The sequence below is a fragment of the Peromyscus californicus genome, unplaced genomic scaffold (genome assembly GCF_007827085.1).
Source record: "Peromyscus californicus insignis strain IS unplaced genomic scaffold, ASM782708v3 Scaffold_6__1_contigs__length_162567912, whole genome shotgun sequence".
Lineage (NCBI taxonomy): Eukaryota > Metazoa > Chordata > Mammalia > Rodentia > Cricetidae > Peromyscus > Peromyscus californicus.
The window spans coordinates 103721997-103748242 of NW_026294584.1; the positions used below are offsets into that span (position 1 = coordinate 103721997).

The 26246-nt window shown below is 43.9% G+C and overlaps 1 protein-coding gene across 3 annotated transcripts in view; it reads right to left on the reverse strand.

The window, feature by feature from the left end:
• Eefsec (eukaryotic elongation factor, selenocysteine-tRNA specific) overlaps positions 1-26246 on the reverse strand; it is a 208051-nt gene that overhangs the window by 111496 nt on the left and 70309 nt on the right. For 2 of the 3 annotated variants that reach the window (XM_052719860.1, XM_052719861.1), the window contains exon 2: positions 19050-19257. The exons of the other annotated variant lie outside the window; for it this stretch is intronic. In XM_052719860.1, the coding sequence (XP_052575820.1) occupies positions 19050-19257 (208 nt within the window). The remainder of the gene's footprint in view (positions 1-19049; positions 19258-26246) is intronic. 3 annotated transcript variants of the gene reach the window in all.

Here is a 26246-nt window from a genome sequence, read left to right on the forward strand (position 1 = left end):
TGGCTTGAGACAGAGACTGGGGCTTCATGGCAGTCTAAACCAAGGCCCTGGCATGCAGCTGAAAGCAAGCTCAAAGCATCAGGAACAAATATGAAAAGCCAAAGGAAGGTTCCCCACTCTACTCCCACTCCCCTTACAACAAGAGGAAGGAGAGTAGATAGGGAAAGTGACCTAACTGTAAACACGCTTAAGGTTGGGGATGCTTTCTCTTTCCCCTCCTAGGTCTGACAGCTGTCTCCTGACTGATCCCATTTTCACCATCTTTGCACGTACACACTTTAAGCTCAGCCAGTCAGGCTCCAGCTGGCACTATATATATCTGAGCCAATAGTTCTGGAGAAAGAGACTCACCAGACTATCAGAGAGGAATCGAATGAAGACTTCAGAGCCCAGTTGCTGGCTTTGGCCAGTAGGCGGGCTCCCGGATGCTGTGTTCTTTGGAAAAGGAAGACTGCCTTCAAGACTTGCCAGACACAGATGCTCTTGAGACTCACTGCACCAGGCTTCTGTCTTAGACAGAGACTCATTCCTGACTCAGCCTGCAAGACTCTATGCTCCAGGAGCAGAAAGGTATTTGTTCCTGCAGCTGTCTCCAGCCTCCAAGACCTGTTCCTCCAGAGACCTGTGACTCCTGCCTTCCAGACATGCCAGAGAGAGACAGGAAACATATCCCTCCTACTGTTGCTATTGGTCATCTGCTTTCTGCAGACCTGCCCTAAAGGAATTTTCTTGATTTGGGATTTAAAGCCCTCAGAAAGTTCTGGCACCATATCGCTATGACTTTTCCGGGTTGCACCCCAAAGTCTGCTGGGGGGCATGGAGCTATGATACCCACAGCCTCTTAGTTGGCATCCTGCTGCTGCTGTGGGCCCCAGAGTTTCTACTTTTTCTCTGAATTTTTACTTTCCTGTTTAAAGCATTACTCCTGCATGAAAATGAAGTTTCCCCATCTTCCCTTTGCTGGCTGCCCGCTCAGTTCTTATAATGAGGGTAGACAGGAACCCAGGATAGAACAATAACCAGCTCATTTTCTCATTGCAAAAGCCCTTTCCCTGAGGGCATCTGTTGAAAATAAAGAGAAGTCATCAATAACACAATGAGGTGAGAGGTAACAGTTCACACAATGAGCTGAGCAGGAAAAGCTCAGGAACCAGATGCTCACAGCTGGCTTGGAAAAGCTCTGACATATCCTGAGAACTGAGGTCACTCTAGGCACAGGGCTTGCATGTAAGAGAGACCCTAGAAGAACCTGGGCCCTCACCTCTGACTTTGAGGTTCTATGTAAACAGAAAGTAAAAGCTAAGCCACAGTTGTCAACTGCCTGCTGGAACATGGACAGTTTGGCCCACATATATGTAGAAGCCCCTCAGAAAGGAACATTCTACATCCAGGCATCTAGGGAAACCCTTGTCCTATCTTTAGTGATCACTAAGCTAACTGAATGCAGACCTCAGGATCCCCATGACAAAGAATACAACTTCACACAATCTGTTCAGAAAAGCCATCCAACTATAACGAGCATAGTGACGGTGTCTGTAACTTCCAAAACTACCTTATTATATCATTCTAAATGTCTAGGTTCCATCAAAAAGTCATTATACAGGCACATAGTTCAGTGTTTGGTTTTTTTGTTTTTTTGTTTTTTGAGGAGGGGGGCATGAATGTTTTTGCTATGATATAATACATGAGCCAAACACCAGAGAAAAGATTTATTCTGGCTTAGGGTTTCAGGTCTTTCACAGTGGGGAGGGCATGGTGGAGCAGAACGACTCACCATGACAGCCAGGACGCAGAAAGAGAATGCCCATGCTGTCTGGCTTTTCTTCTCCTTTTATTCCATCTAGGCCCTTCACCTATGGTGTGGTACTGCCAACATTCCGAGAGGTCTTACCCCTTAGTTCATTGTCTCTGCAGACACCATCACAAACATACTCAGATGCATCATGTTAACCTTCTAAGTACTTCTCAATCTATCAAGCTGTCAATCAAATTACCCATCACAATGTGCAAAGGGAGAGTCTACATGTAAGAGAAAGAATTAACAGAAATCGTCCACAGGAAGTCTCCCAGACCATACATCGGTGTTTTCGTTTTTCCCAGTGTGTTCAAATACATGAACCAAGTCTAAACAACTATAGAGAAAGATGACAATATTCCACCAAATGAGAAAGAAAATCAGTTGGTGCAGATCTCTATAGGTTCGAGGCCAGCCTAATCTATGGAGAGAGCTCCAAGATCAGGATGGTCAGAGCTACATAGAGACTCTGTCTCAAAAAAACCAACACACACACACACACACACACACACACACACACACACACACACACCTCAGTTCTCTGAAGGTTCGAGGCCAGCCTAATCTATGGAGAGAGTTCCAGGATCAGGATGGCCAGGGTTACATAGAGACTCTGTCTCAAAACACACACATACACACACACACACACACACACACACACACACACACACACACACACACACACACACACACCCCGCAGTTGATATACTGTGGCAATTTCCTCCAAAATGAAACACTTAATTCTCTGTGAAGCTCATTAAGACTCAGGAAGTTCTAAGGGTAGACAGATTCCTTAGGATTTAGAAAGGAAACAATGGGAAGGGTCAGGAAGTCCTTGCAATCAGGTTCACAGGGCCCTTTCTTCCCCTGGCTAAGTAAGTTTTAAGGACTTCTGGGGAGAGGGATGCCAAGCAGTGGAGCTGCCTGCATGTCACACAGAGAGCCCAGGCTCCCAGCTGTCACCAGGTGTCACTCATGCAGGGTGTGAGCTTTCAGTGATACAACCTTCTTCAAGTTGTCCATGCTCTTGTAGTTCCATAGCCCTAATAAATCCAACAATTTACTAAGGTGGACTTTGGTCTGTCATCAGCTCCCTATCTGGGGTGAACAGATGCCTGTTCATATCACCCCACGAAAGTTAACACAACAATTAGAAATCATAAAAGAAAAATTCCAGAGTTGAGAAGTGCAAGAACTGAAATGAAAACTCCACTTGAGGAGGTCCGCAGTGGGTCTGAGCATGCAGAATAAAGAGCTGACAACCAAGATCATTCCGTCGGGGAAGAGGAGGGAGAGAACCCAGCTGTATAAGCACAACTGTGCCGCAAGTGGGGCAGCGTAAGTACAACGGTGCTCTCCGAAGCAAGAAGAATGAAGCGGGAGTATCAGGAACGAGAAAATAATGTTCCACACCTTCCCACGGTGGATGGAAGATATTAACCTGCACATTTAAGAGGCTGAACTAACTTCAATCATTAACTCAAAATCTACAAGTAGAGATGACAGCCGTGGTCAGTGATAAGGGAACTTCCCCCAGCTTGGGGAAGAAATTGACTCAAGTATGTGTGTGAGAGCAACATTAGGGCAGAGCTGGTCTCAGATATGGAGGCCAGGAGGTGAAAATATGTCATATTTAAAGTATACAAAATTTAAATGAAAAGAAAAAAAAGCCTGTCAACACAAACTGTATACCCAACCAAAAAATATGCTTCAAAAAATTAAGAAGAACACAAAAGTACCACATGGCCAAGCAATTCCACTAAACACACACACACACACACACACACTGAAAACAAGAAACAAACACATGTCCACTTGTTTGTTAGTTACTTTTCTATTGCTGTGTCAAAACATCATGATGATGGCAACTTAGAAAAGAAAGTGTTAATTAGGCCTAGGGTTTCAGAGGGTGAGAGTCCATGATCGTGGAACCACTAGCTGAGAGCTCACGTCTCGATCCACAAGGAGGAGGCAGAGAATGCACCGGGATTGTGCCATTGTTCAACAGAAATGCAGGAAATAACCCTTACATGGCCTCCGTCTGCAGGCCTTCTACTCAGCAGTCCTGGCCCAGGTCCTGAAGAGGGGAGTGGAACGTGCCAGTTCATGGACACTCCTGATAGGCAAGCTGTAAGACAACTTCCACTCTGCCTTTTAGTTGTGCCGCGCAGTGGTTTTATACTTGGTGATGTGAAACTGCACTTCAAGATAACCACATTTAAGGAAGAATATGAGCTCTCTTAAAAAAACAGACAAAAACTGGTCAGCTATGCTAAGGTACAGACAGTGTGGAAAAGCTTATGCAGAGACTGTGGGACAGCTGGCCTGTATAGGTCTCCCTGAGAGAGGAGGAGGAAAGAACAGGCACAGGACTCATGGTTTTGTACTTGGTCAAGGCTACGTGAATGTCACTGGGCCCCATTGTCCAGTCTGGTTCTGAAGGACAAATGATACCAACTAGCAGAGGGATTAGTGTCCTTGTGAGGACAATCATGGAGTCAGGGAGCACAAGGCTCTGTATTGAGGCTTCCAAGATCACAACACTGAGCTCTGTCTTTCTTGGCTTCTGGATTTCCTTCCTATGACTGCACAGGGTCCATTTACCCTTATGCCTCAGTTTTCTCATTAAGATGATAGCAGAATCCCTGACACAATTACTTTGAGGGCTGAATAAGGTCCTGCAATGAGAACATCTAGCCAGGTACTGTGTGCATCACGCGTGTTCTGCATTATCTATGGAATAAACACAAGATTCTGGATGTGGGAATGATTATGGTTCTTGCCTTTGTGTCTGAGGGTCATTAAGGATCTAGCAATTTATGTCTGTAATTTGTTGTTGTTATTTTATAAAATTGTAATTGTGTACATTTATTTTGCATAGTGTTCCAGTTTCCTTTCTGTTGCTATGATAAAATAACCAAAAGCAACTTGGGGGGGGGGGGAAGGTTTATTTGACTTACACTTCCAGACCATAGTCCCTCACTGAGGGACATCAAAGGAGGAACTCAAGCAATAATAGAAACAGACACCATGGAGAAATGCTACTTGTTAGCTCACTTTTGCTTCCAGACTCATACTTAGCTATCTTTCTTATATAGTGAAGGACCACCTGCCTAGGGATGGTGCTGCCCACAGTGGGCTGGACCCTCCTACAATGATCAAGACCAAGGCTAGGGGAATGACCCAACAAGAGTAAGCACTGCTCTTACAGAGGACCAGAGTTCAGTTCCCATCACCTACATCAGGCAACTCAAAGCTGCAGGTAACTTTAATTCCAAGGGAATGTAATGTCTTGTATTCACAAGTATGAATCTACATAATTTTAAAAACAAAAATAAATCAAGACAATTCCTCACAGACATGCTCACCAACCAACCTAATCTAGACAATTCCTCAACTGGGGCTTCTCCTCTCAGATGACTCTAAGTTGTATCAAGTTGACAAGGCTAACCAAGATACATAGTGATAGGTTTCATGAAGACATTTTCATTCATGTATGCCATGTACTTGGACATATTTACCAGCGACTCTTCCTTTTCTGTTGCTATTCTTTCTCCCAGATAGTTTCATTTCTCCTTTCATGTTTCATATATCCATACATGGTTTTATGTATCTATATGATATCTAGGATCCCCAAAGGAGAGAAAATACACATCATATATCTTTGAGTCTGACTAAATTTGATGATTTCTGGTTGTGTCCATTTCCCTGCAAATGACATAATTTCATTGCGGCTGAACAGAACTCCACTGTGTGTACATAGGCCACACCTGCTTTATCTAGTCCTCTGTTGACAGACACCTAGGCTGATTCCTTTACTCAGGTAATTGTAAATAGTGATGCATGAACATGGATATGAAGGTATCTCTGCAGTATGTATATAATTTGAAAGTGACAAAAAATGGCCAGAATACTGGATGCTATAATTATGCCTATCACGTTTTTAAAATTCTAACTCAAAAACTTTATTAATGATTCCTATATGATATTTACCTGTAGCTTGAGTTTTCCTGACTGGCCCACAGTCAGGACAAATCTCTGACACCCTCCAGTTTCACAGCCGCTCAAACCCAACCAAGTAAACACAGAGACTTATATTGGTTATAAACTGTATGGCCGTGGCAGGCTTCTTGTTAACTATTCTTACAGCTTAAATTAATCCATTTCCATTAATCTATACCTTGCCACATGGCTCATGGCTTACCGGCATCTTTACATGCTGTTTCTCATCATGGCGGCTGGTAGTGTCTCTCTGACTCAGCCTTCCACTTCCCAGCTCTATTCTCCTCCTTGTCCCGCCTACACTTTGTGCCTGGCCATGAGCCAATCAGTGATTTATTTATTGACCAATCAGCAACACATTTGACAAAGAGACCATCCCACAGCATTTACCTTTTATATTTAACTATATATAGCTTTTAATCTTTAAACATTTTTATGTATGTTGAAATGTGATAACACAAAATGAGACTTTTCTCATGTAACAGAAAGTTATGTTAGCCCTTCCAAAATAAAAAGATTAAGTTCCCAACAATTATCATATAATTATATTTGTTTGAGAACTCAACACACTAGACAAAAAGCTTTGTTACTCTTCTTGATCTACCCACAGAACCTAGCTTGGCTGCTTTACACAGAGCTAGCTTTGAAACACTTCTCATACTCACTAGCTGTGTGACCTGTGACAAGCTACTGAAGCCAGTCTAGCTAGCTTCAAGACTTTTTTCTGTCAAAGTGGTAGGGAGGAGTAACATACACCGCGCAGGGTCATGACAGAGGTAAGGAATGGAAAGCCCCATCAGCATAGTTCTTGGCTCTTAGGTACATCACAAAAGACTCGCCTTCTCCCCCATCCCCTACCCACATGGCACTGCATCCAAGGAACTCAAGACAATGTAAGTGATCATTTGTGGAAGACTGAGATTATATATGAAGCAGAAAACATACATGTTGTAAAATCAGACCATGAAGAGGAGATGCCCCAAATTTCAAACACAGATCTGTTCACACACCCAAGATACCCCAGACAGGCAGGACAGATCCCAGCAAGCACCCGAAGAAGAGGAAGAAGAGGTGGAACACTATGAATGTGGTCACTCTTCTGTCACTTAGACACTGATTCTATTAAGTGAACAGGAATATAAGTGTTTTCAGTGAAAATATTATGCTTAAGGTATGAATGTGTCATTTAAAAATTATTTTCTGCTCTAAGGGATTTTTTAAATTAACTAATAGCAGCCAAGTCTTGGGGGACAAGAAATTTCTACTACTGAAGCTACAAAAATAAACACAAGAAAGCCAAAACAAAGCTACTAGCGTCTAGCTAGATACTGTAACCAGAGCCTGGGTAAACTTGGGGCGCTGTGAAGACAAGGCAAGACTGAGCTGAGACATCTCCCTGAAATAGGTAAGGGAGATTTAGAGAACTCCAAGTTTAAGTTTCTCCAACAACTGTGGAGGTTGTTCCATATCCTCCCACCCAGCCATTTCCAAAGAGCCCAGTATCTACTATTGACACAGCTTATGTCTGGTTTTCTTACAACCGTTTCCTTCCTTCTTAACTAGGGTCTGATGAAATCCCACTTGTGCCAGGTTCTATGAATGATACACAACTAAATCCAAGGGTTTCTGGAGCCATGGGGCAAGCAAGAGGCTAGAGCGCTTGCTGAGATTTCCACCTGGGTGACACTAACAGAGATGGATGCTTGAATTTGAAGAGGGATAGAAAGAAGGAAAAGGAGTTTAAACAAAAAGGAAGCAGAAAAGTGTTGTGGAATATTTTAACTGTGTAAAGATGTGTTGCATTTGTTTATGTTTCATTTAAGATGTAAGGATATGTGTTTAATTATGTAAAGATGTTGTACCTGCTTCACCTTGTCTGCCTAAGACATCTGATTGGTCTAATAAAGAGGTGACCAGCCAATAACTAGGCAGAGAAAGGATAGGCGGGGCTAGCAGACAGAATAAATAGGAGGAGAGATCCAGGCTCAAGAGAGAAGAAAAAATAAGGGAGACACCTAGGGCAAGACGCCAGGCAGCCGTCAGCAGCCATGAGAAGTACTGAAAGTAAGACATACAGAAGGAAAGAAAAGTAAAAAACGCTGAGGCAAAAGGTAGATAAAGAGAAAGAGGTTAATTTAAGTTAAAAGAGCTAGCCGGAAACAAAACTAAGCTAGTCTGAGCATTCATAACTAATAAGAAGTCTCCGTGTCATGATTTTGGAGCTTGTTGGTGGCTCAAGAGAAAAAGCCCGGTACAGTAAAGAAAGATAAAAACACTGATGTGAGTTGTGGTTGATATATTGTGCACCCCAATAAAGTTATCTGGGAATCAGAGAACAGAACAGCTACTAGAGGTTAGGCAGTGTTAGCACACGCCTTTAATCCTAGCATTGCGGAGGCAGAAATCCATTCAGATAGATCTCTATGCGTTCAAAGCCACACTGGAAACAGCTAGGCATGGTGACACACACCTTTAATCCCAGGAAGTGATGGCAAGAAGCAGAAAGGAATATAAGGTGTGAGGACCAGGAACTACAGCCTTTTAAAGCTTTTAGCAGGAGATCAGCTGAGATCCACTTGGATGAGGATTCAGAGGCTTTCAGTCTGAGGAAACAGGATCGGCTGAGAAGTTGGCAAGGTGAGGCTGGATGTGGCTTGTTCTGTTTCTCTGATCTTTCAGCATTCACCCCAATACCTGGCTCCAGGTTTGTTTTTACTAATAAGACCTTTTAAAATTATTGTTACAGTGAGTTAGAGAGGAAACACAAAAGTAAAGTATAGTGGTTTGAGTGAGAATGGCCCCCAAGGGCTCATAGATTTGAAAGTTTGGTTCCCAGTTGGTGGACTGTTTAGGAAGAACTAGGAGGTGTGTCACTAGGAGTTGAAGTCATGGGCTTTGAAGTTTCAAAAGCCAACACCAGGCCCAGTGTCTCACTCTCTCTGCCTGCTGCCTGCAGACAGAGGATGGAAGCTCTCAGTACTGCTCCAGCACCATGCCTGCCTGCCACCACACTCTGCCATGATAATGGGCTCATCTTCTGAAACTGTAAGCAATCCCCCAATTAAATGCTTTCTTTTAAAAGTTGCCTTGGTCACAGTGTCTCTTCAGAGCAATAAAACAGTAACTGTCTTAGGGTTACTATTGCCATGATGAAACACCATGACCAAAAATAACTTGGAGAGGAAAGGATTTACTTGGCTTACACTTCTGCATCACTGTTCATCGAAGAAGTCAGGACAGGAACGAAAACAGAGCAGGAACCTGGAGGCAGGAACTAATTTGGAGATCATGGAGGAGTGCTGCTTACTGGCTTGCTCAGTCTGCTTTTAGGGATGGCACCACACACAATGGACTGGGCTCTCCCCCAATGTGGTGGTTTGAAAGAAAATGACCCCCAAGGGGAATGACACACAAGGGAAAGTGTGTCACAGTGGAAGCAGGCTTTAAGGTCTCATATTTGCTCAAGCCACACCCAATGACTCGGACCACTTCTTGCTGCCTGCCGATCAAGATGTAGGACTCTCAGCTCCAGCACCATGTCTGCCTGCACACCACCATGTCCCACCATGATGATAATGGACTAAACTTCTGAAACTAATTAAATGTTTTCCTTTATTAGAGTTGTCGGTCATGGTGTCCCTTCACAGCAACTGAAACTCTAAGACACTATTCAATCACTAATTAAGAAAATGCCCTACAGGCTTGCCTACAGCTTGATCTTAGAAAGGCATTATCTAAATTGAGATTTCCTCCTTTCAGATGACTTTAGTTTGTGTCAAGTTGTCATAAAACTATCCTGTACAGTAGCTAAGACATAAAGGCAAAGAAAAGAAGGTAAACACCCCTGCCCTACTCTGTACCCAGCACTAGGCACATGCTCACCAAAAGATCCCAATGGCCAGGAGCAGGGCTGACGTCCCTATATCAGAGAAGCCAGGACTGGTCAGGGCTGCCAGAGGCCTAATACACCATCCTTCTGGAGTCAGAGTCCAGCATCTTCTCCACAGGAAACAGGGTGGAAGGGAGCTCTGGAACTAGAACCCAGCCCACCTACTCTGGTTCTGCTTCCTGGGTTAGGCCTAGGACCTGGTGTTGCATGTGCGTGCACGTGCGCGCGCACATGTACAAATGCAGAGGGCTCCAAGAATTTACCATAACGTGTCTGGAAATTCAGTGGATTTTATCCAGACCCTTCTGGGCAACACACTGTTGGGTGCTTGGCCATTTTCATAAGGCCAAGATGGTTGTACTATTTTCTAGGCCTGCTGCACATGAGGTATTCTGGCTCCTGGCCACAAAGAGAGGAACTGTCCGGGAATCCCTAGGCTGTGGCTGAGGTTCTGGAACAAGTACTTCAACCAGAGGGCAGCCCTCAGTCTTGTAGTGTAGTCATGGCTGACCTTCTGAGCATTCAAGAACATCTTCTGACCCACTTCCATCTCCTCCAGTCTACCCACATAGATGTGTCACAGTGCTCATTGGCTCAGACACACCGACTGTGTGTGTAGGCTGACCTTCACCTGCATACCAAGAGTTCTAGATAACAGTAACACATATACATCTATTACATATAGATGGATTTATAAGCCGTGTAAAAGAAATCTAAGCAAACAGAAGAGAAGTTTTAAGTTTGGAATAGTACACATCAAAATAGCCACCATTGATCAAGTCTTGTTTTCTCGGGAGTCAAGTATCTTGCAAAACTGATTCTCTGGGGTAACTGTATGACCCAGCTAACTTAATGATCTGTGGGGGGGGGGAATTCTTGGCACAGGGCCAAGCTCCCTCATTACAGTTCTCCCTGCTAAGGTCCTGCTGCATGCAGGGTGCTAAGTGCTTCCTATAGAAAGGTTATGAGGCTGAACTCACCAGCTCCCAATTCACAAAGAAACAGGGAGGAAGTATTTCCCAAGAGCATGTGGCAATTCACCACAGCACTAGCAAGTGGCCACAACACCAGCATGATGCAGGCCTGTAGAGTCCACAGAGTTAGGAATGAATCCCTGGATACTGATAGTAAGTCCAACCCTAGGGAGGGTATCAAAAATGAGGGGAGACTGGGGAATGCTGGGCTCTAAGTTGGCTGTAACAGAAAGAGGGAAATAGAAAGTATTTTAAGAGAAGAAAGAACCAGGAGTCTGGAAGAAAGATGCATCAAGCATGCTGTCAGATGATAACACTTAGTGGAAAAATAAACAGAAAAGCACAGAACACTGAACAGTGTCAATGTAGTGATAACAACTACCTCAAATTATGTCCATGTGGAAAAGACTGACAGGAATCCTGGGAGGAAGCATTTTAATTTGCTGCACCAGGGAGATTGGGAGTACATTTTTATCTTTTATTCTGATTTCTGTTAACATTGATAAATGTTTATGCAAGAGTAATTTTAAATGCTTTCAGAGATAAAGAAATCACAAAGAAAAACAATCAAAGAGTTTGACTACATGAAAATTAGAAACTTGAGATGTCAAAACAAAAGCAACTAAAATGGGGAGAGACAAATGCTGCTGCCTTGTTCCTACCAAGGGTGATGGGCAAAGGGTTAACAGCAACATCCTCGCTAAGATCCAAAAGAAAGGCTAAACTCTCAAGAGGCAAAGGGACAAAACACACATGCTCAAATCACACACATGAAAGTCCAACTGCCTAATACATGTCAGGAAAGTGTTCTGTCTCACCAGTAGTCACCTGCATACCAAAACAAGCATAGAACACTATCTCCATCGAAATTACCTTATACTTAGAGCCAAATTTGGCTGCAAGTACCCATGTAAAATGGCAGACCCCCTTTGGAAAGTGTTCAAATGTTCAAAAAGGGTTTAAGTTTTCATGACTTTTAATTCCAAGATCTCACAGCTGAGAATCTACCATGAGGGAATAACTGTAGACACAAAATTGAATGTTGTGAAGAGGTGCTCAGTTCAGGCTCACTTAGGTATAAGAAGGAAAACAGCCCAGTCTGCAGGGTGAGAACAGACTACTTGAGAATCTGCTATATATAATGTTAATAAACATAGACACCAAAATGAAGAATATGCCATGACTGCAATCATATTTTAAAGGAGCTGAATTCATATAACATTAACACATAAAAATTAGTTCTTTTAATATTTTAGAGATGAGCAACCCAGAGTGAAACTAAAAGTGACTGCATCTGCAAAATTTCTGCAGAAATAAACAGGGATAAATCTAGCCACAGGAAGGACCTGAACAAGGAAAGCTATGAAACACTAAAGAAAGAAGTAAAGATCAGTGGTTCTCAACCTTCCCAATGCTGTGACCCTTTAATATAGTTCCTCATATTGTGGTGACCCTAACCATAAAATTATTTTCGTTGATACTTTATAACTGCAATTTTGTTACTGTTCTGAATTGTAATGTAAATTATCTGTGTTTTCCAATTGTCTTAGGTGATCCCTGTGAAAGGGTCATTAGACACCCCCACCCCCAAAAGGGGTTGCAACCCACAGGATGAGAACCACTGACAGCCGGGGAGACAGTCTGTGTTTGTGGATTGGGAGACAATAGTGTATAGGTATCAAATGTACCAAAGTTACCTTCAGATCACTATCAAAACTCTAGGAGCCTTTTTTTTTTTTTTTTTTTTTTTTCAATTCCTTGTTTTTATTGATACCTGTTATCATATATAAATATCACCATCAAAAGACACTTTGCATATCACATAATATGATAGGTTATTACGCACTATATGAAAATATTTTTCTCCCCAAGAAGCTCAAAATTTTACAAACTTTTCCAAATATTTGGTTATTACCTTCTTTTCTCTAGTACAGTAGGAAAAGTATTTGAAATTCAGTTTGCAGGTTGTATGTCTATCTAAAATTAAGACCTATTCTAGGTAGGGAAGCTTAGTTAATTCTACAGACAGAACCAAACCTGTTCTATCCAGTTAAGAGTGGCGAGTTGCTGGGCCTAACTTCCACCCTCCCTCTGCATGCTTTTCTTCTTCAATAAACTGCTGATTACTGATACTTGAAGCCATTGTTCTAAGACACTGCTTTCTTTTCCATTCTTTTTTTTTTTTTTCCCCTTTTCTATTTTAATAAAAAGGAAAAAAAAGAAAAAGGTTATAACTAACAAAAGAAAAACTATATACAAAAGTACAATGACTATATACAATATATACAAGTAATAAATGTCTAAACAATGTCTAGTCCATTTGTATTTGACAAATTCAGAGAAAATAATTTCATTATCTATCCTATTTTGTTAAGTCCAAAATGTATCTAATTCACTTTCTATCCTAATTAATCTTCAACTATAACTAACTAACCTTCAACTATAACTAACTAATCTTCAACTCCCTCAGAGACCCAAGAAGGAAATAATATTAGCTAACAAAAATAAAAACAGAAAGTGCATGCAAGCAACTTCCAAAAAATTTGTGAGTTGACAGAAACAGCCAGCTGCCTGGACAGTCACCTGAGGTTTCTCCACAGTGTTGGGGCATCATCTTCAGCCTATAGGCTTAGCATATCTGACAGACTCATTTGTGAAGTAGGATGTACACAAGGTCGACAGTTCAACCTCACATTGGGTGAGAGCAGTCCATGTACCAGAAACACCTGAATTCCACTAGTGTCATGTCATGATTCAGGATTTTAAATTCTGGAAATTGTTGTTGATTTTTTAATTCAGCTGTCCATTCTTGGCTGTGTATATATGGCTTCATCTTAACATCCCGTTCTTCTCCACATCCCTCTGTCAAATGCCAGTTTACTATTGCGAGGCGTGAGCTTAGTTACTCTTCAAGAATAACTGTTTCAGCTGCTGTTCCATTGCACATCAGAAGCCATCGGCCCACTGCCTATTCAGCTGCCTTCGAAGAAAAGGGCACTGTACCTTTTCCAAATTGCGAAGGCCACTTCAGGGATGGTGCCATATTGTCCTGGCCTCAGAAGATGCCTTTTGATAAAGCCATAACCACACTCGTTTTGGCAAGGTGATGGGATGGCCAAACACCCTAATTGTTGTGCTAGAAACCCCATCCAACTACTGAGGGATCTGGATGCAGAGATCCATGACTAGGCCCCGGGTGGATCTCTGGGAGTCCAATTAGCGAGAATGAGGAGGGTTTATATGAGCGAGAATTGTTGAGACCAAGGTTGGATAAAGCACAGGGACAAATAGCCAAATGAATGGAAACACATGAACTATGAACCAATGGCTGAGGGGTCCCCACTGGATCAGGCCCTCTGAATGGATGAGACAGTTGATTGGCTTGATCTGTTTGGGAGGCACCCAGGCAGTGGGACCAGATCTTGTGCTCATTGCATGAGTTGGCTGTTTGAAACCTGGGGCCTATGCAGGATTGTTTGGCTCGGCCTGGGAGGAGGGGACTAGACCTACCTGGACTGAGTCTACCAGGTTGACCTCAGTCTGTGGGGAAGGCTTTGCCCTGGAGGAGATGGGAATGGGGGGGGGGGGGTGTTGAGGGGAAGGTGAGGGGGACGGGAGGGGGGAGAACAAGGGAATCCGTGGCTGATATGTAGAACTGAATTGTATTGCAAAATAAATTAATAAAAAAAAAAAAAAAGAAATGAAAGTTAGTAGTTAGACATTACAATAGAAGTTGTAGTCATATTAGATATGTTTTAAAAATTGAGCAGATATATTTTAGACAGGTCATCTTCAAACCCTTCGGAGATCTACAGAATATGGCATTTAAAATGTTTTAATAACTTAGAAAATTTTTCTTTTTTGTTATGATTATGAGACATGTCGGCTCCTGGCAGTACCAATCTACTTCAGAGAAAATATGGGCATTGAAGAAACTGCATATGGAGTTAACTTTCATTGTGGCAAAAGTTAGCCACTGGACAACAAAGTATCCTTGAATCAACTGCTGACAAAATGGACAGACAGGACATGAAACAAAGGACTACTGATTCTAGGAGCCTTTTTACAGACACAGATAAGCAGATCCTCAAATTCATACAGAATTGTAGGGGTTCCATCCAGTCAGAACAATTTCAAAAAGGGCCAGAGCTATGAAGACTCTGCTTCCTGACTCCGAAACTCACTGCAAAGCTAGCTGTCAAAGAGGTGAGGTACTCCCACAAGCATAGGCATATACATCAATGGACTAGAGTTGTAACGGTTTGGGTGAGCATGTCCCCCATAGGCTCAGATATTCTGAATACTTGATGGCTAGTTGCACTCTTTTGGGGAGTTTAATAGTATAGCCTTGCTGGAGGAAGTATATTACTGGGGGTGAGCTTGGAGAATAAATGCCTTGTGCCTCTTTGGATTCACATTCTCTCTTCTTGCTTGTGCATTTGAAGATATGAGCTCTCAAGTTCCTGCTTTTGTAGCCATGCCTCCTGCCATTAATGGATTCTTCCCCCTCGAACAGTAAGCCAAAATAAGCCCCTCCTTCTATAAGTTGCCTTGGTCCTCAGAAAGCCAAGAACTAAGTCTAGATGGAGGGTTAATTTTTTAGCAACAATAAAAGGAAGGGGTAATAAATGGTGCTGGGAAAACTGGACAGTTTCCCCATGCAAAAGAAGGAAACTGAACTCTAGCTTCACACCACTGCAAAAGATACTAAAATGAACCAACAACCTACACATACAAAAGAGACTGGAGAACACATTCATGACATGGGATTTGAGAACAGTTTCTCAGCTATGAATCCAAAACCACAGCCAATAGCAGCAACATAAGGCAAATGAGAGAGATTTCACCAGGATTCAGAACATTTGTATATCAAAGAAAGCAAAAAGCCTACAGGATTTCAAATCATATCTCAGATAGAGATTAATGTATGGACCTACAATTCAACAATGGGAAAACAACTCATTTTAAAACTTGACAAAGGATGTAATCAGCTATTTCTCTATGAAAATATAAGGGTGACCAACATCATGCTCGGCACCAGCCACAATGAAAAAGCAAACTTTAACCGCAGTAAGGTGGTCCCTTACACAGCAAAGATGGCTGAGGAAGAAATGGAAACAGCCAGACATGATGGTTTGAGCCTATAATCTCAGCACTTGAGCGAGAGGCTGGGGCAAGAAGTTTGCCCCGGGTAGACCTAGGCTACACAGTAAGACCCTGTCTCAAGGAACACAGCAAGTGTTGAGAGACTATGGAGACACTGGAGCCCTCATGTACGGCTGCTGGGAACATGAATAGGACAGCTGCTATGGAAGCAGGTTGGCAGTGCCTCAGAAAGGATGGATATGGACTAGTGTACAAGCCACTCCCCACTCCTAGATACCTGGGGACATCGCTCCAGAGGGACTAAAATCAGAGTTCACAGCAGTTCATCCTTCCAACAGCTGAGAGTAGTCCATAGGCTGGTCAATGGTGGAGCGGGGCGGGGAAAAACACACAGCACAAATACAACAGAGTGGGCTCAGCCTCTTCTGATATAGCTGTAACACAGATGGAACTGAAATGTTCTATGAAATCCATACATGACTCCTCTTGAACAAGGCAAATCACAGAGACAGAGAGCAGAAAAGAAGCTGTGAGGGGTGAACAGGAGAGTCATTGTCTGGGAGTAGTTTACAAGGGATCACAGAAAGGTCTGGGTGGACATACACATTCTGAATACATTTTATATCATTGGATTATTCACTTACAAATGGTTAAAATTACAGATTTGTGTATTTTACCATAATTAAAAAAAACCAAAACAACTTGAAAGAGAGTGTAGGTGCCACATCCCTGTGATCCCAGCACTTTGGAGGCTGAGGCAGAGGGTTTAGAGCTTGGGTTCAGCCTGGGCTACACAGTGATACCTGTGTTTTCAAAACAGCGCCTGTGGGAGCGTTGTTATATGCTTCAAAAGACAGGAAATTAGGAGCTCACATGTCAGCAGCTGTTATTTTAAGAAAAAAACTTCAGTTCTTCCTTTCTACTTTTCTGTATTTTCGAAGCCTTCTATTTCAATTGAAACTCCAAGTAGAGAAGAATAAGTTTTGTCTTAAACATTTTTCAGGTTTGGACAATACTGGGGTCCACCATTCCATATTCTTCTTCCTAAACAGAGATGTCCTCAAATTTAGTTTACAAGGACAGCAAATGAAAGGAAATGACCCCTGAAAATGATGCAGATGAGTTTTTTTTAAATTTATTTATTATGTATACAGAGGAGGGTGCCAGATCTCATTATAGATGGTTGTGAGCTACCATGTGGTTGCTGGGATCTGAACTCAGGACCTCTGGAAGAGCAGCCAGTGCTCTTAACCTCTGAACTATCTCTCCAGCCCACAGATGAGTTCTTAAAAACTCAGCCTAGCACAGAGCTCCAGGATTCCACCCACAAGCGACAACCCTGCCCTCTGTGGCAGGGCCTCTAGGTGTGGGAGGAGGAAAAGGGCTCAGACATCCCTCTGATGACAATTTCCTCCGGCAATATGATAAAGTGCATAATCTGACCTTCAGCCAATACATTAAACGAGGGAGTATGGTTTACAAACAAGTGAGGCTTTCCCCCACATGACTGTCAGAGCTGCAGGTGTTGCAGAGTGCCCTCAGGCTCCTGAAGGCCTGTCAATGAAGTAAGTGAGCTGATGCTGTTGGGGTTTACGCAGGACTCCAAAATTCGTTTTCCCCTTTCTGACAAGTAAATAAAATGGCAAGGAGATCAAATAACTCACTAAAAAGAAGATATAATTTTTTATCTTCCTTTTTACAGTCTCATATCCACTTCCGTTAGGAATAACGAAGTCTGAATTCTTATGCAACACTTATCTAAATGTGTCGATTTTATCAGATTGATGAATTTTGCTAACAAAAGACAGTGCAAGGAAATCTTTTATGACATATATGGCCCATTCACAGGGCTGAAGCTTTAATTTAACCAACTTGAGTATTCTGAGGGAGAGCTGCAGGTGTTGGATCAGGGAAAAAATCATAAATGGGAAGGCATATCAATCTTTATGAAAGGGAAACAAAAACACTCTCTACTTGCTTGCCCTCCACAGGCTGGAGAAGGAGAGGCACGAGGAGAGGATATTGTCTCAGGCAGCATAGCAGAGAGGAGGCAGCCCTGTCTCCCAGTGACGGCTCTTCAGAACTGACCAAAAGGAATGACAAGAGAGGGGGAGAGAGTCATAGAACAATGAGGCCCGCCAGCTCTGTATGCTCAACAAGGACACTAACGCATTTTCTTGGCCACATCAGAAATCAGTAAGTTCTGTGGTCCCCTGAGCAACCAGGTGGCTTCTAGTACTGTGGTCTCCACCTTTCATTTCCTAACTCTGCCCATAGCTCTGATACCTTGTTGCCCCAACTGCAACCAGAGGCAACTGGGGTCTCCTACATCTCCCCTTCTACCTCCTGCATGACCTCAACCATAGACACCTCTTCTCTCCCTGGGAAAAGCCCACAACACACTAACTTACCTCCTCTTTCTTTTCCCTGGAGCCCCTGATTCCACCAACCAGGCCAGCTTTCCCCTGTAGCTGGTGATGACCCAAGGTGAAACCTCATTTGATTACTCCCTGCTCAGAGTTCCTGAGGAACATGCCAACTGTCTCTCACAAGATAAAGCTGCAAATGCTCTGGCTGCCAGCAGCAGCAGTCACATGTCTGCAGTCACCCTTTTGCAGGGCTCTAGGATTTTTGTCCTGAGTTGACAGCGGAGCTGTGGTTGGAGAACACGACACCCAGGCTCCAGTGCTGAGGCCTGGCCATGACAAGGGCAGGACCGGGTCTTCACGGAGCAACACGGAGGGGCCCTTGGACTAGGTTCCTAGGCCTTGAAAGCTCACACATCTGAGCTATAAAGTGCAGCACCTGGACCTGGACCTCAGCACACACACAGGGACATGTACCATAGCTCAGATGGTACATGATAGGATGGGGCCAGGCGGTGGTGGTGCACACCTTTAATCCCAGCATTCAGGAGGCAGAGGCAGGTGGATCTTTGTGAATTTGAGGCCTGCCTGGTCTACAGAGCGAGATCCAGGACAACCAGGACTACACAGAGAAACCCTGTCTCAAAAAACCCAAAAGAAAAAAAAGTGACAGGATGGAGACTCCCCAGAGGATACCAACCTCCAACGATGCCACTCCCACAAGTGAGAGTACCCCATTTCCTTATGCTCCAGTACTTTCTGGAACCTTAACCGCATGTTAACCTTGAGTCAGCTTCACGCAGCCACAGCTGTGTCAACAGGCAGCACTCTGCTCACCAGGACGTGAGGCTAACCTGCCTGTCCAGAGTGTTAAATGAGCAACCACCTTACACATGAGCTGTCATTAGCAAACCTACTTGGTGTTCTCAAGAGTCTTCTGCATTTTCTTGGTCATTTTGTCAATCGCTGCCTGCCTCTTCCCTTCCGCTAACAGGTCTATCTTGTTCAGCACCACAACCAGCTTCTGGCAGGCGATCTGGCCAATCACAAGGCACTCTGCGGACTGTGTCTGCATTCCCTTGGTCACATCAATCACGAGCATCATCAGATCAATGATCTGGGCACCTGGAGCAATAAAAGGTAAGGTTAGGAGAAGAGTTGGCTTAGTGAGCCTCACAGGAAGTCACCATACCCAGTCCCAGCAAAGCATTGCAATAGTGGGCAGACTGGGGAGAATGCTGGATACTTCCTGCCCCATCCAAGTGAGTATTCTGACTGGTATAACCTCATCAAGGCAAAAGAGCAGCAGGAGATGGGAGGAAACTGAGGGTCCTCTCAGGAGCCTGTGGCTGTGCACAGCAGAATTGAGTTTAGGTGAAGGATGCCTGGCTCCAGAGTCCCCCTTTGCTGTACCACTGCTCTCATTTTCATTTCATTCAGTAAGGGCAGAGGTTGCACAGCAAAGCTCGAATACCTAGCTACCTGCCCTTACTAGGAAAGATAGCAAGGCTTAAAACATATAGGCCTCCAGCAATGTGTGAGGATTAGAGATGCAGAGCGCTTCTTCCCAAAACACCTAGGTTGTCTACAATTGCCTTAAGACTGATGCTCATGATCTACTAACTTTGGTCCTATGCTCTGTTTATGGAGCCTCTGCTCTTTCTAGGAGGTTGGCACACAGAACTGCTGAACAGACAGCTGGCTGTGAACACATGTATAGCACGCCTGAGCTGAACAAGCAGGTCTCATATGACAGGGCAGTCAGTGAAGAAAAGGTACCAGCCACCATGTTAGAAGCACAGGTGTTAAGAAACAGAATGACTATGCCCTTTGTAAGGGGACTTAGAGGACTTCAAATTATTCAATTCAATATTTTAGAAATAATATTATAAATAACTGTAGCATGAATCTTAAAGAGTCTTTATTAATAAAACAAACCTGGAGCCAAGTATTGGGGTGAACACTGGAAGATCAGAGAGACAGAACAAGCCACAGCAAACCTCATCTGGCCAACTTCTCAGCTGATCTTGTTTCCTCAGAAAGGAAGCCTCTGTGTCCTCATATCCAAATGGCTCTCAGCTGAACTGTGCTGCTCAAAACCTAAAAGCTTAACCAACCAAATGCTTCTAGTTCCTGGTCTTCACGCCTTATATACCTTTCTGCCATCTACCATCACTCCCTGGGATTAAAGGCTCGCTTTCTGGGATTAAAGGCGTAAGTCACCATGCTTGGCTGTATCCTTGAACAGATGGATTTCTGCCTCTGGAATGCTAGGATTAAAGGCGTGTGCTACCACTGCCTATCCTAAGTATCCAGTGCTTTTCTGTTCTCTGACCCCAGATAAGTTTATTAGTATACACAATATTTTGGGGAACACAATACCACCACAAATAATATTTAGTTACTATTATTATTTTATATTTCAACAATTTAGAAGGGAAAAGGTGTAAGTTAGGGAAAGCAGGAAAACAGATATGTCCCCCTCTGAAATGAATGGTAATTACATCTTCAGTTTACAAGACCTCCTCCTAAGGACTTGAGGACCACACTATGATCACTAGCAAGTCTGAAGAAGTGAAAGACTGAAGACAAGACTCCCTCTGAAAGTGAGTCTGACGACCAACCCCACCTACTGCTGTGGGAGAGAAAGGCCAGGAAAAGACCTTCTGTCACGATTGCCACACCAGCAATGTGTGCTAAGGTAGTATGCTTAATCCTCATTGCCCTGTTTCAGATGCAGAAAGGCTCAAAACATGGCAGTACATGCTCTAGGTCACATGGCCACCTGGCACCAAAGGGAACTACTCTGCCTGCTGCTCTCAGAGGCCTCCTAGTCAGTGCTAGCCAAAGCTCTGGCCCCAAGGAGCAGGAGTGTGTCTAAGTGTAGGCAGGTTTGGCATGGCCCAGCATGGTCAGGCAAGGATACAATGCAGTTAGAAGGACAGGTGTATGCAGCAGCACCAACAGCAGCATATCCTTGTTTAAGTCACTGGGTGGTAGTACCCCAGATCCCACCTACAGCTGTGAGAGGGACACTGACTCTCCCATTTCTAGGAACAGAATTATTATTTCTACAAGCCAACGGCTTTTCCCAAAATGGAGGTACCAGTCTCCCACGATGCACTGGGTACAACTAGCCTCTGGTAACCATCTCCATTCCAATTCAAGTCCGTGTTCTCTAAGGACACAGCCTCAGACTGGCCCTCCACAATCCATCTCCTAGTGTCCCTCAAAAGAACTTGCTAAAAATACGTAACTGATTCACACTGCTGGAGACCTTTAGAGTGGTATGAAAATATCTTGGAGACAGGTATCAAAATGTATATAATTGGAACTGAGAGATTGCCTAGCAATTAAGAATACTGGCTGTTCTTGCTGGGGACCAGGGTTTGATTCCCAGAAAATAAATGATGGCTCACAACTGTCTATAACTCCAGTTCCATGGGATCTGATACTCTCTTCTGGCTCCAAGAACACTATACACATGGTGTACAGACATATATGCAGGCAAAACACCAATATGTAAAATAAAATGGAAAGAAAATACATATGATCTTTGACCCAGGCAAGCTTATAGACACAAAGGACACACTTACAACACATCTATTGTTACTGAAGTTGGAGATCACATAAATGTCATCAGTAGGGAACAAGCTTAAAACTGATAGTTATACCATGAAATAGAATAGTACATAGCCACTGCTTTACTGCTATAAAATAGTCTGCAGTGGAGTAGAAGAGCAGAGGGCAGAGTTACGTGTGTTATAACCCATGTAGAAGATTGCGCATGCACCTGCATATGCACTGCAGATGAATGAGCATTTGCTTCTACACACATGAAATATCCAAGGAAATATTTTTAAAAAAATAGAGTGAGAAAAGAGTGGTAGGAATCCACATACATTCTGTTCCTTTCCATTTCAAATGAGAGTATAAGGAATCTAGTAATAGTTTAAGTATTTAAATCAAAGAATGAAACAGACCTGGCAGAGTTGCTTTCCTATTAAAAGACCCCATTGCCCTCGGAACACACAAGGTTCCCAATGTGGCCTCCAGTCTTCCTTCTTTTTAACCAGTGGTAGCTTTACCATGGCTGGCCACCACTGGCTACATGAACCTTACCCCCTGGTTGAATGGTGCTCCCTTGTCTCCCATGAGATAAGTCTGAGCCCGGCACATAACCACCTATCAATGTTCCCACACATAGGAGGCCTTGGGTCTGGTTCCAGGACCATGGAGTTGGCTCTGTAGCCACTAGAAGAGCTAAAGCCTGTAGGCAAACCATGAAGGGGACATGTGTCATGTCCTGGGCACAGACTCAGAGCAGAATAGCCCAGTACTTGATTCTGCAGATCTCTGGCTCAGGGCTAATTCCAGCTGTCCAGGTTCTCTCAGAACTTCAGCCCCACCAAGAACTTCACAGATGAGGAAAATGGGACTTTGAAGAAGCAGAATGAGTGTTATACACCGAATGCATCGGAGCAGAGATCTGAACACATGTACCTGAGTTCTCACCCACTGTGCCACACAGCCAGTCGTTCCCATGGGGACCTGAGAGGCCCAACAAATCCCCATCTTTAGTTCCTCCCCAGGCTCCACTTGAGAATCAAGGTACCCCTGTACTGATGCTCACCTGTGCCTGCCTGGCCTTTGCTGCTCTCTGTCCAAGTTACTTGGAGTAGGAGTAGACTAGGAGTCTATTCTTTTTCTCAAAATCTAATTTCCAAAGTACATACAACTATCCAGAGCCTCGCTTGCCTGGCTGGTGGAGAGACCAGCTTATGAGCTCCACACATCAGGCCCTCCCTCATGCTGGAATCTTGGCGACAGAAAGTGAAACTGACCACTACACCTAACTGCTAGTGCAGCCAGGACCCAAGCACCAGGAGCCTGCAGTCTTATCTGGCATCCACAAATGGTCTTTGTTGCAGCAAGCACACAGCTCTGCTCCAGGAGATCCTCTGCAGCATGGCAGCACCGGGAACTTCTAAGGAAAGCAGAGGTCAGGGCCACTTGACTGTCACACTGAGAACAAGGGCACTGCTGGAAACGGGGTCAGCTCCAGGGAAATGCCCACTGTCCGGCAGCCGCTCCTAGTTCCTCCCGCTCTTCATCAGACATTTGATCAGGCAACAGGAAGTGATACGACTGGCCTGTCTTGCCTTTTTCAAACTCTCTAGTATGTTCATGGAATGAATCAGACAGTGTCCTTCCCAATTCCCATGAACCCAGGGTAGAAAATCACCCTGAGACTAGAGGGACAGAGCGAGCGAGTGGGTGGGAAATAAGAAAAAAAACCAAGGCTTACAAGGGACCCTCTATACTTAGCCATCTATCAGGGCTTTTCATCAGTCATTCTGACCACAGAACCCTTGAAAGGTTTGCAGAGCAATTATGACAGGGTTAAAGTTTCTCCCTACTTTAAAAAATTACAATCTTCAATTCTGTAGATTACATATCTTAATCATTTCAAAAATAAAAATAACAAAAAAACGTACAAAGGTCGGCATTTAACAAAGTCTGAGCTATCTGTGGAGATGTAATTTTCTTTCTGGGGTTGGAGGAAAAAACCATTCAGAAAACAATGTTTTGGCTTGGAAAAATGATATAAAACCTTAAACATATTTTAGCATCTATAAAATCAGATTTTCTTTTCAAAAAATCAAAAGGAGCAAGCATTCTAAGAAGGGGAAATAATATTAAATTTAAAATAATGAAAAATTTTGTTTTCAGCTCTTAACTTTTTAGGTACCCAGTAACCTTGTAAATATACTGTTGTCATCTAAGTGAAGCTGCAGTGATAACTTATTCCTATTCTTTAAAAAGGTTTTATTTTTATTATTTTTAATTATGGATAGGTGTGTGTGTGTGTGCATGTGTGCACACACGTGCACGTGCGTGTGTGTACATGTGCACGTGTGAGTGCAGGTGACTTGCAGAGGCCACAGGCACCTGGTCCTCTGGAGCTACGTGACATGGCTGCTGGGAACCAGTGCCTCAGTTCTCTCTTCTGTAGGAGGGAAATGATGACAGCACCTATGTTAGAATGGCACAATGCTATAGTAGTAGCCCTCCAGAAAGTTTGCAGCCATCACGGTTTCTATTTTTACGGCTGTCGCTACATGTGCTATGGAGGTCTATGCTCCTCTTGGTTTAGCTGCAGCCCAACCTGAGATAAACAGGTACTACAGATGACAAAATAAGGCTCAGGAAGGTTGAAAATCTAGTCAAGGTCAAGGAGCAAAGATTTTGGGGGAATGAAGCTCAGTCCACTGACATCTCTCTATCAGAATACTCCATATCATGCCAGCAAGATCTCAGCCCAGAACCAAAGAACCTTCATGTCCATGGGCAGTGCATGCACGTAGGTTCTCGCCCCTGCAGATGCTCAGGAAAGATAGAGGCAGAGTCCAGGGGGCATGCCTAGATGAGGCTCCTGGCGGGCCAAGGGTGTCCCATCATCACTGTACCATACTAATTCATTACTCATTATACTACTTGTCTCCCCATTTTATGGTAAATAAGATTATGGCTCTAGCAAGTTAGATAACTTCCCTAAAACCACCTTGCCAACAGGTAGAAGCCAATATTGGTCAGATGTCAACACAGGTCGTAGCTGTCTCTACACTGACTCTCAGTGCGCTCGCTCTCTCTCTCTCTCTCTCTCTCTCTCTCTCTCTCTCTCTCTTTGTGTGTGTGTGTGTGTGTGTGTGTGTGTGTGTGTGTGTGTGTGAAGACTTACATCATGTCATAGTCATTTGGCTTTGCTAAGGAGACTCTACTAGGGTATATAATGGTTGATGCATTTCTGTTTTTTCTCTTCTCTAAAATAGTTTCCCTGAAGTAGGACAAGTCTGGACAGTAAGGGACTATCGTGAATCCCTGGTGTTCCTGTACAGCTCACACACACCCACAGGCCTGTGCTCCCCACATCAATGTAGCAAGGAAGGAATGCTACCACCATTTCCCAGCAGTACATGAGGTAGCCCCTCACCAGGCATCAGGTGCCAGTGACAACCTGAAGCACTGTGTCTGCCACTGAAATAAGAATCCTTATTTTGTCAACTGACCTACAAAGATGGAATCCTCCAAACACCTGGGCCAAATCCTGAGTAGACAGCCTGGTGGAAGAGGCTGAGCAGGTGATAGTGACATCTCCCCGAGTCACCCAGAACTCTAGATGCAAGCAGCACTGAGACCTTCTGTTCCTGAGGCAGAAGACTAAGTGACCAAGTGGCCCAGAAGGACACGTTCCAGGTGTTCACACCCAGAGTACCAGGGTGGGAGTGCAGCCAACCCAGGCCCAGCCCATAAACAGCAGCCACTATCAGAATGAACTAGATGGAGCCAAGCCTGGACTTGGAACAGGAGTCATTTAGTGTGGTGAGGTTTGAAAGAATGGCCAACACCACCATTCAAGAAGTCCACAGAAAATCTTTTCAAATTAGCAGATGAAGTAAGACAGGGCTTACATCCAATGGAGCCAAGGAGAAGATCCCTGTAAAGAGGTGAATTCCCAATTTCACCCTATCCTGACCATTCTAATCAACTCCTGCCCTGGATTTACACCAGTGTTGGCTCCTGAACTTGTGACTTCCCCGTTAGCACTGACCCTTACTTTGGCCCCATGTGGTAGAAGCTCTGCCACTTTCCTAAAGATAAACCTAAAGACCAGCTTGCACAATCAACAGCCAAAGAAACACTAGAACCAAGTGTTGTCTGACTTCATTTTTTTTTTCTTTTCCTACTGCCAGCTGCCTGTTGGCCAGAGTCCCACATTCCTGAGTCCTCTGGGAACCCGGAGGCATCCTGAAGAGCAGGTGGGTAAGGCCCTGCAGGTGGCAAAGGAAGGAGAGCAGACTCAAGTGAAGGCGATCTGCCAGTGTCCCCTAGGACACACGTGCCATGTGAGAGCATTGCATTCATCACCACCTCAGGACACTGCAGAAGAACAATGCCAGCCATGTCTGCAGAGGAGGGACAAGGAAACAACAAAGAAGACCATGTAATAGAGCAAGGGGAATTTCCAACAGGATGGACAAGAAAGCAGACAGAAGAGGTGGACTCCAGCCAAAAGCAGAAAATGCCAAAATACTATAAAAGCTGGGGACTGG